Source organism: Crotalus tigris, unplaced genomic scaffold (assembly GCF_016545835.1).
Source record: "Crotalus tigris isolate CLP2741 ecotype Arizona unplaced genomic scaffold, ASM1654583v1 scf7180000017968.19369539983:2297261, whole genome shotgun sequence".
NCBI classification, from domain to species: domain Eukaryota; kingdom Metazoa; phylum Chordata; class Lepidosauria; order Squamata; family Viperidae; genus Crotalus; species Crotalus tigris.
In genome coordinates, this window is record NW_024096750.1 from 1,361,854 (window position 1) to 1,376,167 (window position 14,314).

General features: G+C 40.1%; 1 protein-coding gene across 25 annotated transcripts in view; it reads right to left on the reverse strand.

The window, feature by feature from the left end:
- The window catches only part of SORBS1 (sorbin and SH3 domain containing 1), a 117,040-nt gene that overhangs the window by 8,744 nt on the left and 93,982 nt on the right, over positions 1-14,314 (reverse strand). For 15 of the 25 annotated variants that reach the window (XM_039345610.1, XM_039345608.1, XM_039345606.1 and 12 more), the window contains 8 exons: positions 13,874-13,923; positions 10,845-11,002; positions 7,728-7,816; positions 4,469-4,636; positions 3,246-3,292; positions 1,942-2,056; positions 1,700-1,825; positions 427-606 (listed from right to left, as the gene is read on the reverse strand). In XM_039345610.1, the coding sequence (XP_039201544.1) occupies positions 427-606; positions 1,700-1,825; positions 1,942-2,056; positions 3,246-3,292; positions 4,469-4,636; positions 7,728-7,816; positions 10,845-11,002; positions 13,874-13,923 (933 nt within the window). The remainder of the gene's footprint in view (positions 1-426; positions 607-1,699; positions 1,826-1,941; positions 2,057-3,245; positions 3,293-4,468; positions 4,637-7,727; positions 7,817-10,844; positions 11,003-13,873; positions 13,924-14,314) is intronic. The other 10 variants (XM_039345603.1, XM_039345623.1, XM_039345622.1 and 7 more) reach the window with 3 other exon arrangements.

A 14,314-nucleotide genomic window follows, 5' to 3' on the forward strand; every position in this document is an offset into this window, starting at 1 on the left:
ACACTGAGTGCCCCAAAACCGCCCACATCACCCCTGCACCGCCCCCCACCCCGCCTGCCCGCAGGACCACCTACCACTTCCATGGCCCACTGTAGCAGATTTCCCAGGCGGCCCTGCAGCACCATGGCGGCCACGCCCTCCACCCGCGCCACGCAGTATCAGCTGCGTGACGGGGCGTGAGGGCTTAGTGTTGTCCCTACTGCCCAGCTGCCATGTCCTTGGGTGCGCTGCTTTGTGCGGGCCGTGCCCGGGGGCAACTCTCCTCCGGAAGGGCTGCTGGTGAGGAGAGGTCCAGAGGGAGAGTTGGGGCTGGGGCGACAGCGCACATGCCCACAGAGAGGGCTCTACGTGCCATAGGTTCGTCACCACTGCCCTAGGAAATAGACTAACAAAGCCATCAATGCTCTTCAAAGCACAAACCGGTACCTGTGGAGAAGTCAGGCTGCAATTTGGTGGTCGGTAGGCATAGCCTGATGTATCTTTCAGCACTGGTTGCTTAACTATGTCCACATAAGAGCCAGGGAAGATGCCTTGGCGAACGGTGCCAAGGATTTTCCCTTCATACCAGTTCTCATCTACCTGTCGAATCAGTGTGATTCTTTCTCCCTGTAGGAAAAAAAAAAGAAAGGAAGAAACATGGGTTTAAGTTCAGGACTTGCTTATGCTACTTACATATAAAGCAGTGGTTCTCAACCTTTTTAATGCCGCGACCCCCCAACCGGTCGTTAAGTTGAGGACTACTCAACCGGTCGTAAGTCGAGGACTATTCAACTGGTGCAGCACCGTTTGCAGAATGGGACTTTTGGCGGGCTCAGCAGGGCAGAGACAGCCTGGACAATTCCTATTGGCTTTTGAAAGCCAATAGAATTAGGCTCTATTCAAGAGAGTCTATTCTATTGGCTTTCAAAAGCCAATAGAATAAAAGGGAGTAGCACAGCTAAGGAAAAGGGGGGGAAAAAATGGCGGACTGCATTGTTTGGCGACCCCCGTGAAATGGTCGTTCGACCCCAAATGGGGTCCCGACCCACAGGTTGAGAACCACTGATATAAAGGCTGTATTTCATGGATGTTCTGTTTGCTTGAAGGATTTGATATCCTAAAATGGATTTGATGTCTCCTTTCTATTAAACTCTTTTAAATTATCTGGCTTGCATTTACAATGCCTAAGAAAATGGCTTAGCTTTTTGATTCAAACCTAAAATATTCAGAGATTCCAGTACAATGTATAGTTCACAAAGATAGAAAATAAAAAAAAGACACATAGACATGCATATATTTTCTATTTTGGCAAAAGAATTCAAGACTAATTATTACATATATAATAAATATATATATATATATATATATATATATATATATATATATATATATATATATATATATATATATGGCTTTTAATTTCTTGCCTATCTCTAGCATCAACCCTACTTGCATATTTTTGAACACTTAGATGCAAAACTAACGCTATAGAAATGTAAACAAATACGCTTGTTGCACTGGACAAAGTTCACATTAGGTGATAACTAACCTCAAACCTTCCATTTTTAGAAAACCCCGCACAAAATATATTTTTTAACATTTTAAATTTCCAATCCGCTGCTTAGAACATCCATTTGCTGTCCTTTGCAACTGAACTGATGTCAGTAGATTGCATGAGAAAGGAATATTTCAAAATGGTTTACAATGAAGCTCTCTCTACCTTCCTGAAGGACATTTCCACAGCAGTATCTCCACTGAAATTGAATTTGGCAACTGCATTTCCGTATTCCAAGATTTGCAGTGGCGAAGTCTTTTTAGTTTGGATTTTTTCTGCTGGATTAAGTAACTATAAAACAAAAGCAAAAGGCATATGTAAAAATCTGAAGAAGATACGACAGTTCTGATCTTGTGTCAGCTCAGCCAGTCCTGACACCTTGGGTAGTTTAATAAACAGAACAGTACCTCTATGTAACATTGTGGGAAGATACCCACTCGTCCATGGTGTTCGCCTTCGTACCAGTTCTGATCAACCTGCTTATAAATGTAAACAACATCGCCTTTCTGTAACGGGAGTTCCCTGTCAATAACATATTAATTCATGTGTTAATCATTTTAATAAAATCTCACTGACATCAAATTTCAAATACAAATATTAACAACTGGAAAACAGACCACCAAACATAAACATCTGTCCCCAGACTCTAAAGAACTGATTGCACTGGCAGTATTTAAAGACTGGTAGATCTCAAGATGGCGAATGAATGGGTACTTGGTCAGTGAAAAGACGTTCGTGAAAGTAATAGATTTGAAACTGGAGGAATCAGAAGTGGAACTGAAATTGCATCTGGTGAAGGTTTTAAGAGAAAGGAGGAGGCTTGGACATAGAGATGGAGATGGCAAATGGAACAAACATCTTGATGATGGCATTACACGATGGAAAGGCTGGAAGCTGTATAAAGATGGCAGACGATAAGGCATTAAAGGGGAGAAGCTACTGCAGGGGTGTCAAACTCAATTTCATTGAGAGCCGCATCAGCATTGCGGTTGCCCTCGGGGGGGAGGAGGTGAGTGCAGCCAGGGTAGGTGCGGCCTACTGGGTGGGCATGGATGGAGTGGGTGTGGCCTACTGGGTGGGTGTGGCCAGCTCTACATCATTCACATCAAGGGTGCCTGTGGGGGGCCTGGGCAGGAGTGGGACAGATCTGAGGGTCTCTGGCAAAAGGGGGTGGGACCGTGGTAAGCATGGTCCATTTCTTCATTCCTTACAAAGGGTGACACCTCCCCAGCATGCACCCAGGGGGCGGGGCCGACGCAGCAGGGGCTGGTTCCTCGCTGTTTCCAGATGGCCTTGTGGAGCTAAGACTGAATGCGTTTCAGCATAGATGGCCACCACAAAATTGTACATTGGCTCCCGGCCGGCCTGGGCCAGGGCCAAGGTAGCGGGGGCGGTTCCCTCACTGTTTCCAGGATGCTTCGCGGGCCACATAAAACCACTTTGCGGGCCGCATCTGGCCCCCGGGCCTTGTTTTTGACATGTCTGAGCTACTGTGTCATTCAGTGGAGGAGAAATGCTGGAGCAATGATGGTCAATGGACAGTTGCATGCATTCCATGGGTCAGAATAGCTGGCCATGTAAACACTGTTGGACTGCACTGAGGATGCAAGTGAGCAGCAAAACAGTATACACTTAAATAATTATCAGAAGGAAGGAAAGGGATAAAATAGAAAGATACTACAGACAAAGGGAGAAAATAACCAATACTCACTTTAATGTCTGGGCTTTAAAGTCAAACTTCACTCTGGCAGCTCTCATCTAGTGGTTGAAAATAGCACAATTTTTAAAAAATGCCAAATCTTCGGAGCATCATTTGAAAAGGGTATACACAACATTACAAGCACATTGTCAAGAGCTTCCTTTCTTAAATGTGTGGTGAATCTAGTCCCAATTCTTGGGTCACTAATGGTGGTTATACCTTCCTATAACCCTAGTAGGGCTCCTACTAAAATAAGAGAAGCACTACTTCAGTCTTTCCAGCAAGTGTGTAAGTTTGCAAAATCAGCAGTATCAGAATGAACACCACAGTTGCAGAATTTGTAGCCTATATCAAAAGTAAAGAAAAAAACAGACATAGGTGTTACTAGGTAAATTGGATGTGTTTGAATGAATGGTTGGACTCTCCTAAATAGAGAGGCAATGATAAACTGAACTACTCCAGAAAGCACAATCTGAGCTGCAAATGTGATCCATAGAATGAAATGGCCTTCTGGAATGTGTAGAGGGAAGCTTGGTAGATCCAGAGAAGCAATGGAAGCATTCTGACAATTCTCCAGAATTCAGAAACGATCATTTGTTCCTGTTCACCTGGGATGAGTGGCAGGAAGAAATAAAGACAAGGATTTCACATAGCTGTGAAATAAAGAAAGATAAATACATGTTCATGTAAAACATGGCTGTCTTGTCACCCACACGTCCAGTGAAGGCAAGTTAATCTGTTCTCTTAATATATGATTCCTTGCAGAGTAAGTTCTTTCTTTTGCCCTTTTTTAAAAGATCATTTATTTTGCCTGAGCTAAAGAGTCTTAACAAGAGAAATTACAGAACGAATAATGTTGCGGAGTGCACAATGCATAACCAAACTACCCGATCGGGAGCCACAAGACAATCAGACGTCTAAGCAGATGGCATAGAGGAGAAAAGGAAGCATTCTATACAGTGCAGGAGATGAAGCAAATGTTTGTTGACTTGCAGTAAAGGTAACTGCTGTTTTAAAAGAGGCATGCATCACATTTGTGCACAGGTATTCCTTACTCAGCAGGCATGCATTACAATATACAGTTTTCTGTAGGATTATGTAGAACAAGGCCAAAGCAGGTTCTAAGTAAAAATAAAATCAACGCTCGGGACAGCTAATGCTGGCCAAAAAGCAGAATGCTATGAAAAGCAACTATGAGTTGGGTCAAGCAGCAGAGTGGGGTAACCACAACAGACCTCTGACCCAGATTTCCTTTTGATTGTATCGTCTCTAATTAGAAGGTCCCCAAAGCGCTCATTAGTGATAAACTGATGGTGCGTAGGGATGACCCCTGTGTGCCTTCTGGCTGCAATATCAGCCTCTTCTTGCTCACGTTTAAGCCGTCTCTGGTCCTCTAAAAGTTTCTGCCATAAAATTGCATAAAATGGGCAGTAAATCATCCAATTTACAGCAATTTAATATCGGCAAAGAAATATCAGAAAACAAAATAAAAGAGTAGACAATCTCTCCATTGCAGCCCCAAAGTAAGCTTAGAGAAGTAATTATTGCATACTGTATATTAATCTAGATTGAAATAATCAAAAGAAGAACAGTTGGGATGTTTGTAGATGATGGGTCTAGTGCAGGGGTAGGCCAACTTGGCTCTTTTATGACTCGTGGACTTCAACTCCCAGAATTCCTGAGCCAGCCATGCTGAGGGGAAAGGGAGAGGTTTTCAAGCTGAGCCATGCTGGCTCAGGAATTCTGGGAGTTGAAGTCCACGAGTCATAAAAGAGCCAAGGTGGCCTACCCCTGTTCTAGCACAAACTGTCCTGCTGTCCAGTTTGTCTGAAAAGCATTATGCAAAGATAAGGTAGTGGCTAGAGCAGGGGTAGGCCACCTTGGTTCTTTTATGACTCGTGGACTTCAACTCCCAGAATTCCTGAGCCAGCCATGCTGAGAGGAAAGGGAGGCAGGGGTAGGCCACCTTGGTTCTTTTATGACTCGTGGACTTCAACTCCCAGAATTCCTGAGCCAGCCATGCTGAGAGGAAAGGGAGGCAGGGGTAGGCCACCTTGGTTCTTTTATGACTCGTGGACTTCAACTCCCAGAATTCCTGAGCCAGCCATGCTGAGAGGAAAGGGAGAGGTTTCCAAGTTGAGCCATGTTGGCTCAGGAATTCTGGGAGTTGAAGTCCACGAATCATAAAAGAGCCAAGGTTGCCTACCCCTGGTAGTTCATCGACCATTTCCATTATCCCCCTCTTTCTTAAGAACAGTCATGCTGAAGATCCACTGCTTATGCAGCCAAAATAGCACTACCCACAACCGAAGGCTTATAGAAATATCATTTTTAAAATCAAACTCTCAAAATATAGTCCACTGAGGAAGTTCAAGAGGGCAATAAACAGGGAAAAGCTGGATACCAGCCTCCATAGCAAGGATTTCATCTCCACTGGCAAACAGCCAGCCTTCTTTTTAATTTCCAGACTGCAAAGCAATCGAGTCAGAACAAAATTCCTATGAAACAGGAGCTGTAGCCTTCAAACATCTGGATGGTCGTTCATAAAAAGAAATTTTCACTACTATGGCCACTGCTATTCAGATTACTGTTATGTTATTGTAACATTCTCCCAAACAATGTTGTGTAGTAATCCTGGTCTATTTTAACTGCATAGTTTAAGGTTAAGTGTTGTTTTTGGACTGGAAACACATTTTGAAACCTTCAGAAGAAGAAGTGAGTGCAGACTTATCTAGATATAAAATGGCAGCTATAGTTGTAAATATTCATTTATCAGAAACCAAGCTACCTTCCTAGCGGGATTCTGCAGAATCCCACAGTGTTCCTTCAACTCAAGATGATGAAAGCTGATGTTTTGCTTTGTAAATAGCACATAATCTTCCTATGCCACTTTAAAAATATATATATTTTAAGGCTTAGGGAGCCTGCTGGATATCAAGGGGCACAAATGCTACTCATGGACACCACCACAGGATAATCTTGGAATTCACATATTTGAGGGGATATTTTTTTTTTTAAAAAAAATGGCATTCTAAGATTAAAGCATGAAAACAAATGCTTAGACATTTCACATGCTTAGAAATTTCCTTCTCAACTTCAAGAGACATTAAAGAAGCTTTCACAATTCTCCTTTTGTAACCACTATGTTTGTGCCTGTTTCCCCAAAAGATTAGACTGCGCACAAATTTGCTTTAAGTCAATCAATCATCAATCACATAATGATAACAGGATTTGCTTGCCATCTTTTAACAAGCTAATAACAGATTTTTCATAGAGATGTAAGGATTAAGGCACAAATACCAGTTTCTAAATATAAAAGTATGGACAAATACAATTTTACTTTACAGATTCCTGCTGTTCCCAGTCTTCAGACAACTATAATTCTGTGATCAATGCATCTTAACCATTTTTGTTCTGCTCCATCCCGTGTCAAGTGACCCCCCCCTTCTTTCCCCAATGAGTGATGGGAAAATCTTCCTGTTCTTTTTGCTTGAAACTCTGGAGGGAGGGGAAAACATCCCCATTAAGTTGTTCCTCTGAATATCAGCAGGTTCCAATGCAAGAAAAGGAATTGAAGTGGACTGACTGGATTCTGCAGTGCTCTTGCACTACTCAGCCACTACTTAATGGTGCCCCAGACTTTCTTCTATTTCTAAAGCAGACCCAGGCTACCACTCCAAATTATGGTGACATAAAAATGATGAAACATGCACTTTCATACTTGCATCTCAAGTATGGGATGCAAGTATGTAAATCGTGGATTTCGTTTTGTGACATCAGCTTGTTTTGTCACTCTCCCCTCCTTCCCCCTATTGCAGATACCTACGGTTAGAGCTGAACTATGGTCACCAGAGGCGCTTCAAGAGGCCATCCCTCATGCAGTTCTAGCTTTCCTACCTAAAGCAACAGAAAAAGGTAAGGACTTGTCTGATTGGTGAGCATGGCAACCAATCTGGGAAGGAGATCAATAACAATCGTTCCAAAACTTTGCTGGACTATTTAACAAAGTCTCACTCTGTTCTGAAGGGCTTACTTTGAGGCTGATCCCTATAGGCCAGGGGTCTTCAAACTTGGCCCTTTTATGGCTTATGGACTTCAACTCCCAGAATTCCTCAGCCAGGCACGTGTGCCTGGCTGAGGAATTCTGGGAGTTGAAGTCCACAATTCATAAAAGGGCCAAGTTTGAAGACCCCTGCTGTAGGCTTACTTCCAAGTGAACAATATTGCACGCAATTTGTCTTGGTTACCAATGATAGTCACTCCTTTTGATGAAAATCAGCTGTTTTCTCTAGCACTCTGTTCTTTAGCACTCAGGTTTATTCTCAACTCCTTTCAGGTGTTGCTGTTGATTTATTTACAAATGTATCCCAATCTTACATTCCCAGGGCAGTTAATAAATGCCAACTCGAAAGTTTTGCTTATGATCAAATATTGTTCCACTTATCACCCACCATACTGATTTTGTGAAAATAGCATCTGTAACGGGAAAGTTACCTCTTTATCGCTGCTGCGCCTTTGGAAATTTTCTTCAGGACTCTCTATATAATCAAGTGTTGCAAAATGTCTTGGTGATTCTGAATCTACTTTAAAACAACACAATGTCATTAAAATTGATGTATGAAATGAACCAAGGAGAAAACAAAAAACAAAACCTTTACTTGGATCAATTGACTTGAAATAATTCCTTAATTTGCTAAACAATAAGCAGACAAACTACTGTGGAAAAAAAATTGAAAGAAGAAAGTTTTAGCCCATCAGAAGACTCGTCAAAGAAAACAATTTCTGTTCAGCAATTATGATTTAATGTTGCTGAGGAAGGGTGTTTAATTGCATGCAATAATAGTAACACATAGACACTCACCCACACATATACAGATACATGTATGGATGAACACAAAACAGGTACTTCACAAGAATTGAAAAAAAACTGCTCCTAGATATTGCATTTATTAACGTTGTTCCTTAGGGATACAAATTACAAGGATCTTAAACTGGTTTCCATAAATAAATCACCTTCTAAATGATGGCATTTGGGACAAACTGCTTTGATGCTGATTAGAAGGATAGCAGAAAGGATTTCTCAGTAGCTGAGCCAAGTCTTGAAATGTAAGCAGGACAGGACATACAAGGAAAAGAACGAACACAGTAGAGGGGGTTAAAAAAAAAAAGGCAGGAAAGGAAAAAGAGGTAGAAATGGTAAAGTACATCAAAATACCACAAGCAGCGTACATCCTGAGTCTCTTGGGTGGGTGGGGGGGAAACTTGCTCATGTAAGAAGCAAAAGGAAAATTACCAAACACATTTGCAGTGTCCAAAAGAAAAACAGAACAGTTTAGCGGGAGTTTCAAGATTCAGAAAGTGGCTCATCTTATGATGATATCCCAACAGACAAGGCATGGTTTTCTTTCTGCCCATATCCACAAAGTTCCTGCTTGACTGAAGGCTAGTCTGGATCTCACAGCTGGACAATGATGGATCTCCTGAGCACTGCTGACGAAAACTGCACTGCTAGACCTTTTTCTAGCTGAAGAAAAATAGGCTCAGGGGACATATCAAGCTGCTTATTGGATAATTCCCTTTGGAGACTCTTTTCCTAATCGTGACTCTTGTTCCACCTTTGGTATTGCTACAAGATTGGGATGAGGTAGCAGCTAGATTGGCCATATCCGCTTGGGCCAATTCTGTTTAAAAACAGCTGGTACTGAAGGGTTAATTTCGCAAATGCAGCAAGTTAAGAGAAAGTATGTTTGGAGATCTATTCCAACGTCTTCCAGTTAGAGTAGATTCCCTTCTTTCTTTTAGCCATCCTCAGGATTAGGGTGCAAGATCAAACATCTTCCAACAGGAGTCCATGTTGATTGACTTGATGTGTGATTTTATACAGCCTGGCAAAATCCTTCCCCTTCTTTTGGATGTTTGTGACTACTTTCAGCACAATGTTTTTCTTGCTATTCATAAACAAACTATAGACGTTTCCACAGCTTTCTATTTTCCCATTAGTGAAATATGATTACAAAATAAGTGGAATAGTAGAGCTTTGAACTTGAAAGAGGGGATGTGAGCAATGTAGATATTTCCCTCCTCCTCCTCCTCCTCCTCTTCTTCTTCTTCTTCTTCCTCTTCCTCTTCTTCCTCTTCCTCCTCTTCTTCTTCTTCTTCTTGTGCCATATCCATTATCGGACATTGGTGGTCATGTTTTTATCACCAGCCGCACAAAAAAGTGCTGCTGAGTTTTGTCCAAACCAAATCTCTTTCTGTAAAGTTCCTTAAGTGGATTGTGGACTAAAACTGCCCCAATTTTATGAGCATTCTGACCTTACAAATAATTATTTGGCAATCAGCTACTATTTCAACAAGCATTATTATCAAGCCAACTATCCCAATGCTAAATCTGTGCACTTGTTATAACTCTAAACAATTTAGAATGAATTAAATGGGTGGCAATAGAATACATGTATAATTTTAAAACACACACACACACACAATTTGTTCCTATAATAAAAATACCCTTAAATTTCATGTTATTTTCAGTCAAAGAATAATGAATTTTATCTTCATTTTGAATTTGAATTTCTAAGACATTAAGTATCTCACTCAATTATGTGATTTATAATCTGCTAAGGATCCTTGCCAGCTTCTCATCCAACTCACTTATAAAACCCAAAAGAGCAAAAGGCCAGGAACAAATTTTGTGATGTTCCACTTGCTTCTTCTCTAGAGCTAGATGAGAAATGATGGATGAGAACTCAGAATAAGAACCCTGCACTAGCTCTGCACCCACTTAATTGTCTTACCATCCAAGACAGAATGAAATAGTTGGTTAACAAGTAACGTCATGGGAATCTTGTCAAATCCTTTGCTAAACCAAATCCCTCAATGCCTCAAATTGTCCCATAAACCTATCACGGATGTCGTTCATTTAAAAATGAATAAAATTGGCTTGGCAAAAGTTGTTTTGACAAACCAATTACCGGCATCTGGTAATATTCACACTGTTTCCAAGGTACTTACAGATCAGTCACCTTAGGATCTGCTCTAGAATGTCCCCAGATAAAGTCTGTAGTTCCAGAATTTTCGTTCCCCTCTTCAAAACAGAGATGACATTAGTTGTCCTTATTTCACCCAGCATTTCATATAATCTTGTGAATGTATCAGATAAACTTTGTACAGGTTTGGCCAATACTCTGGGTGAATTATTCTGGACATTCTGGAGATTTAACCTCATATAGTTGGATTTCTGAAGAGAGGGTGGTTTTTTTAATTCCTTTTCTAGTTCCGGTCCTTCTGAAGAAAATTTTGATTGCTAAATTTCCAATCACAGAAGTCTCACAAAGACAAACGCTGTGATGCCAAACCAAGGAGGAAAGATGATTCAGCTATCACACTCTAGGTTAGTGACAACGTTATCATGATCACAATATTAAGGGTTCATACGATAATGAGCCAAAGTCTGTCATCTCACCACCCTTTCTTTTATGCAAGCTGCTCTTAGATGCAAAAAAAAAATTCAGGCTTTTTTTTTTAATTGTGACATGTGGAATCTTGATATAAGTGCAATACCATGTTATACATTTACTCTTCATAGTTTGATCACAACAATGTTCACTTTACCTTTTGTGGATGCTGAACTGGATGGACGCTTCAAGCCACTCAGCCCTTTCAATGGGATATCTCCTCCTTCCAAAACACTTTTATAAATCTGTCTTTCATTTCCCAGCTCAGTGAAATGACTAAATTCTGATTCCAACTCTGTCTTTACAGGATGGTAGCTGGTATATAAGAAGGAAAACATATTTTCTCAGCAACTAAAAGCAAATTATTAAATAAAACATCTAGAGTCATGCTATCTGGTACCCCCAAGAGAACCGCTAAATGCACCTCTTGCTTCAGATTAATTTCAGGAATTGCACAAAAATGTGCAATCCATGGCAAGCCTTTTATGAAGCGTATGATTTGACTCACCACAAGAAAGAAAAATGAGTGGAATAAGGCTTATCTTCGTCAAATGAAATGCTTTTAAAAAGTTCAAGCTAGGGCCTCACTAATTCAAATATTATAATACCCACTTTTTGCCACTTAAAATGTGAAAATAAAAATTAACTATTTTACTAGATTGAACTATTTTGTTTGATAAAATTTAATATTAATCTTCTGATGTTTTCAGAACCTGCAATGAATAAAGTAGATTTTGGGGTAGGAAATTTCTCTGACTTAGGTTGACTCTCTTGTTAGAGAATTTTAATTTCTCTATTGGTGAAAAAATAAATCAGAAGCTCTCACAGTTGACTGCATTTAGCTGATTCAAATAACTTTATATTTATACAAAAATATTTACAATACCATTCTTCTTTACAGCAACATAGCTTAATGAAGACTTCTTACAGAGGCAGACCAGAGACAAAACTTGAGACTGGAAATCCAGCTCCTAACTCAATACTCTTTTTTGCACAGACTCAGTCGCACTTTCTTCACATTGGCTGACTGAGTTACCGCATGACTCTTCCTGTTCATGAATATTCCAACATCTCTCTTCCTACACCAGTGTTTCTCAACCTTGACAATTTTAAGGCATGTGGACTTCAACTCCCAGAATTCCACAGGCAGCAATGCTGGCTGTGGAATTCTGGGAGTTGAAGTCCACATGCCTTAAAATTGTCAAGGTTGAGAAACATTGTCCTACACCCTTCCTTTATTGGAATTTGCTGCTCTCGATTAACTAGTATAAAAGATCTGGCCTCTTTCCACTGAGTATCTGAACTCTGTCCGACAAGTCTAATTAGCCCCCATGCTTTTTCTCAAAGGAAACAAAGTGCTAGATCAGCCATAAAACAGACATAAGGAATGCTGATTCAGAGAAACAAAGGCGCTGAGAGGCAAATAAGTCTGCCGAAGTAGCATCTCAGCAAGGTACATTTTAAGATCCTTCTGAATTATAGAATCATAGGGTTGGAAGAGAGACCTTGAAGAGCTTTTCTTTCATTAGAGTTTAGCTCAAGTATTCTCCACAATATTTCATCACTTAATAGTAATAATAATAAAGTTGGAAGGGACCCTGAAGGTCATCTAGTCTTCATGGACTTTGTGGAGGTCTTCTTGTCCAACCCCCTACCCAGGGCGATAGAGCACCCACAACTCCATGAGGCAAGCTGTTCCACTGATTAGTTGTTCTTGCTGTCAGGAAATTCATTTCCATATTGGATCTCTCTCTGATGAGTTTCTGCCTTCTCTTCGTTAGGCTAAACATACCTAGTTCCCTTAACCATCCACCATATGATTTAGCCTGATGAACAGTTAAGGGAACTAGGTATGTCTAGTCTAACGAAGAGGAGGCAAAGGGATAGCTATCTTCCAGTATTTGAGGGGCCATCACGGAGGAGAGAGGTTAGACCTATTCTCCAAACCAACTCAGGGCAGGACAAGAAATAATGGGTAAATAGAAATCCAGCCTAGAACTAAGAAGAAATTTATTGACAGTGAGAACAATTCATCAGTTGAACAGCTTACCCCCTGAAGTTGTGGTGCTCCATCACTGGAGGTTTTCAAGAGACTGGACAGCCATTTGACCTGGGTCTATAGGGTGCTCAAGCAGGGGGGGCTGGACTAGAAGACCTCTAAGATATTTTCTAATGCTATTGTTCTATGCTCTGTGACTACAGTACATTTATTAGTGATCAGACACAGAAAAAAAATGAAAGAGGGGGTAAAATATGAATGTAGTTATAACTGCTGTTGACTGGAAGCCACATTACTTTTTTTAATTTCTATTTCTTTATTTCTTTTTCACTTTTTTATTACTTTTCCCTATTCTTTTTCTCTTCAATTCAAAATCTGGATTGTTTTTATTCTGTTGAAAACATATTTAATAAAAAATATTTTAAAAAATAAAATAAAATAAAATACTGCAGTTCCAAGTACAGAGACCGGAATAGGAAATGATATCCTGCATGTGAAGGGGATAGAAAGGTCAAAGTATATAACCCAAGATTTTCAGACCATCTCTACAAGTACATGAAGAACAGACAGGAAGACCTAGATGTATTAATACAGAAAGGCCATTATAATTTGTAGGATAGGGTACAGTTCAGAGTAAAATGCAAGCCTTGAAACGTATTCAAAATGGGAATGTCAGTCCTTGAAGGTAGGCCAGGTCAGGAAAAAGACACCATAAGGACCACTGAAACGTTACTTCATAGTAACAAGATACAATAACAAAATCTTCAAAGCCTGGAAGAATTTATCTTGCCTCACCTTATACTCAAGAGAATCAAGGCAGGTCAATCTTGAGTTTCTTTCTCATCTCCTTCTCTCTTTTAAGGCTAAACAGGCTTTTTCTTATCTGAGCAATATGCTTTTGTGTTGCTCAGCTGAGTGCACAGAGAAACGAACCCAAAGGAGTGATTTTTTTAAAAAAATGATCAACCCTAAATTTTTTATTCTAAATTTTTCAATTATTACTTCAATGGCCTTTTATTCATATTGACTTCAAGCCACATGGATGAACAATATCCATTATATCCCACAAATTTAAGGAAAAGACACATGAAATTCCTATCCTAGTGTGCAATTAATAACCCTTTAAGACCTAGAGATGTATTTCCAAAACATGAACTGAAACATCGAAGAAATATTTCAAAACTTACTGAGGCAAATGTTCTGAAAGAGTTTCCTGTGGAGGGGAACTTGCTGCATTCTGCAAGAATCCAGACAAAGAAGCACTTACTAAAGGATACTTTATGTTAAAGCAAAAGATAAAAGATTATTAACCTCTATCTAGAGCTCAGATTTTGTTTTATTACCAGGTCTCATGACAGATTGTGAAATAACTAATAATCTATATTTCCCTCATCACAGAAAATTCATACAATCCATACTGTAAACATAAAGCTTACTCTTTTGCCTGTGAATGTTTTACTAAAACCCTAACAATAAATAAAATGATTGTTTATACCAGTGGTTCAACCTGTGGCCCGTGGACCCATGGAGCCCGCAATGTCATCACAGAGGATCCATGAAAGCTTGAAGAAATGGCAAGTCAATCAAGTCAAGTCAAACTCCAACCTTAGGCTGCAGGGAATGTAAAC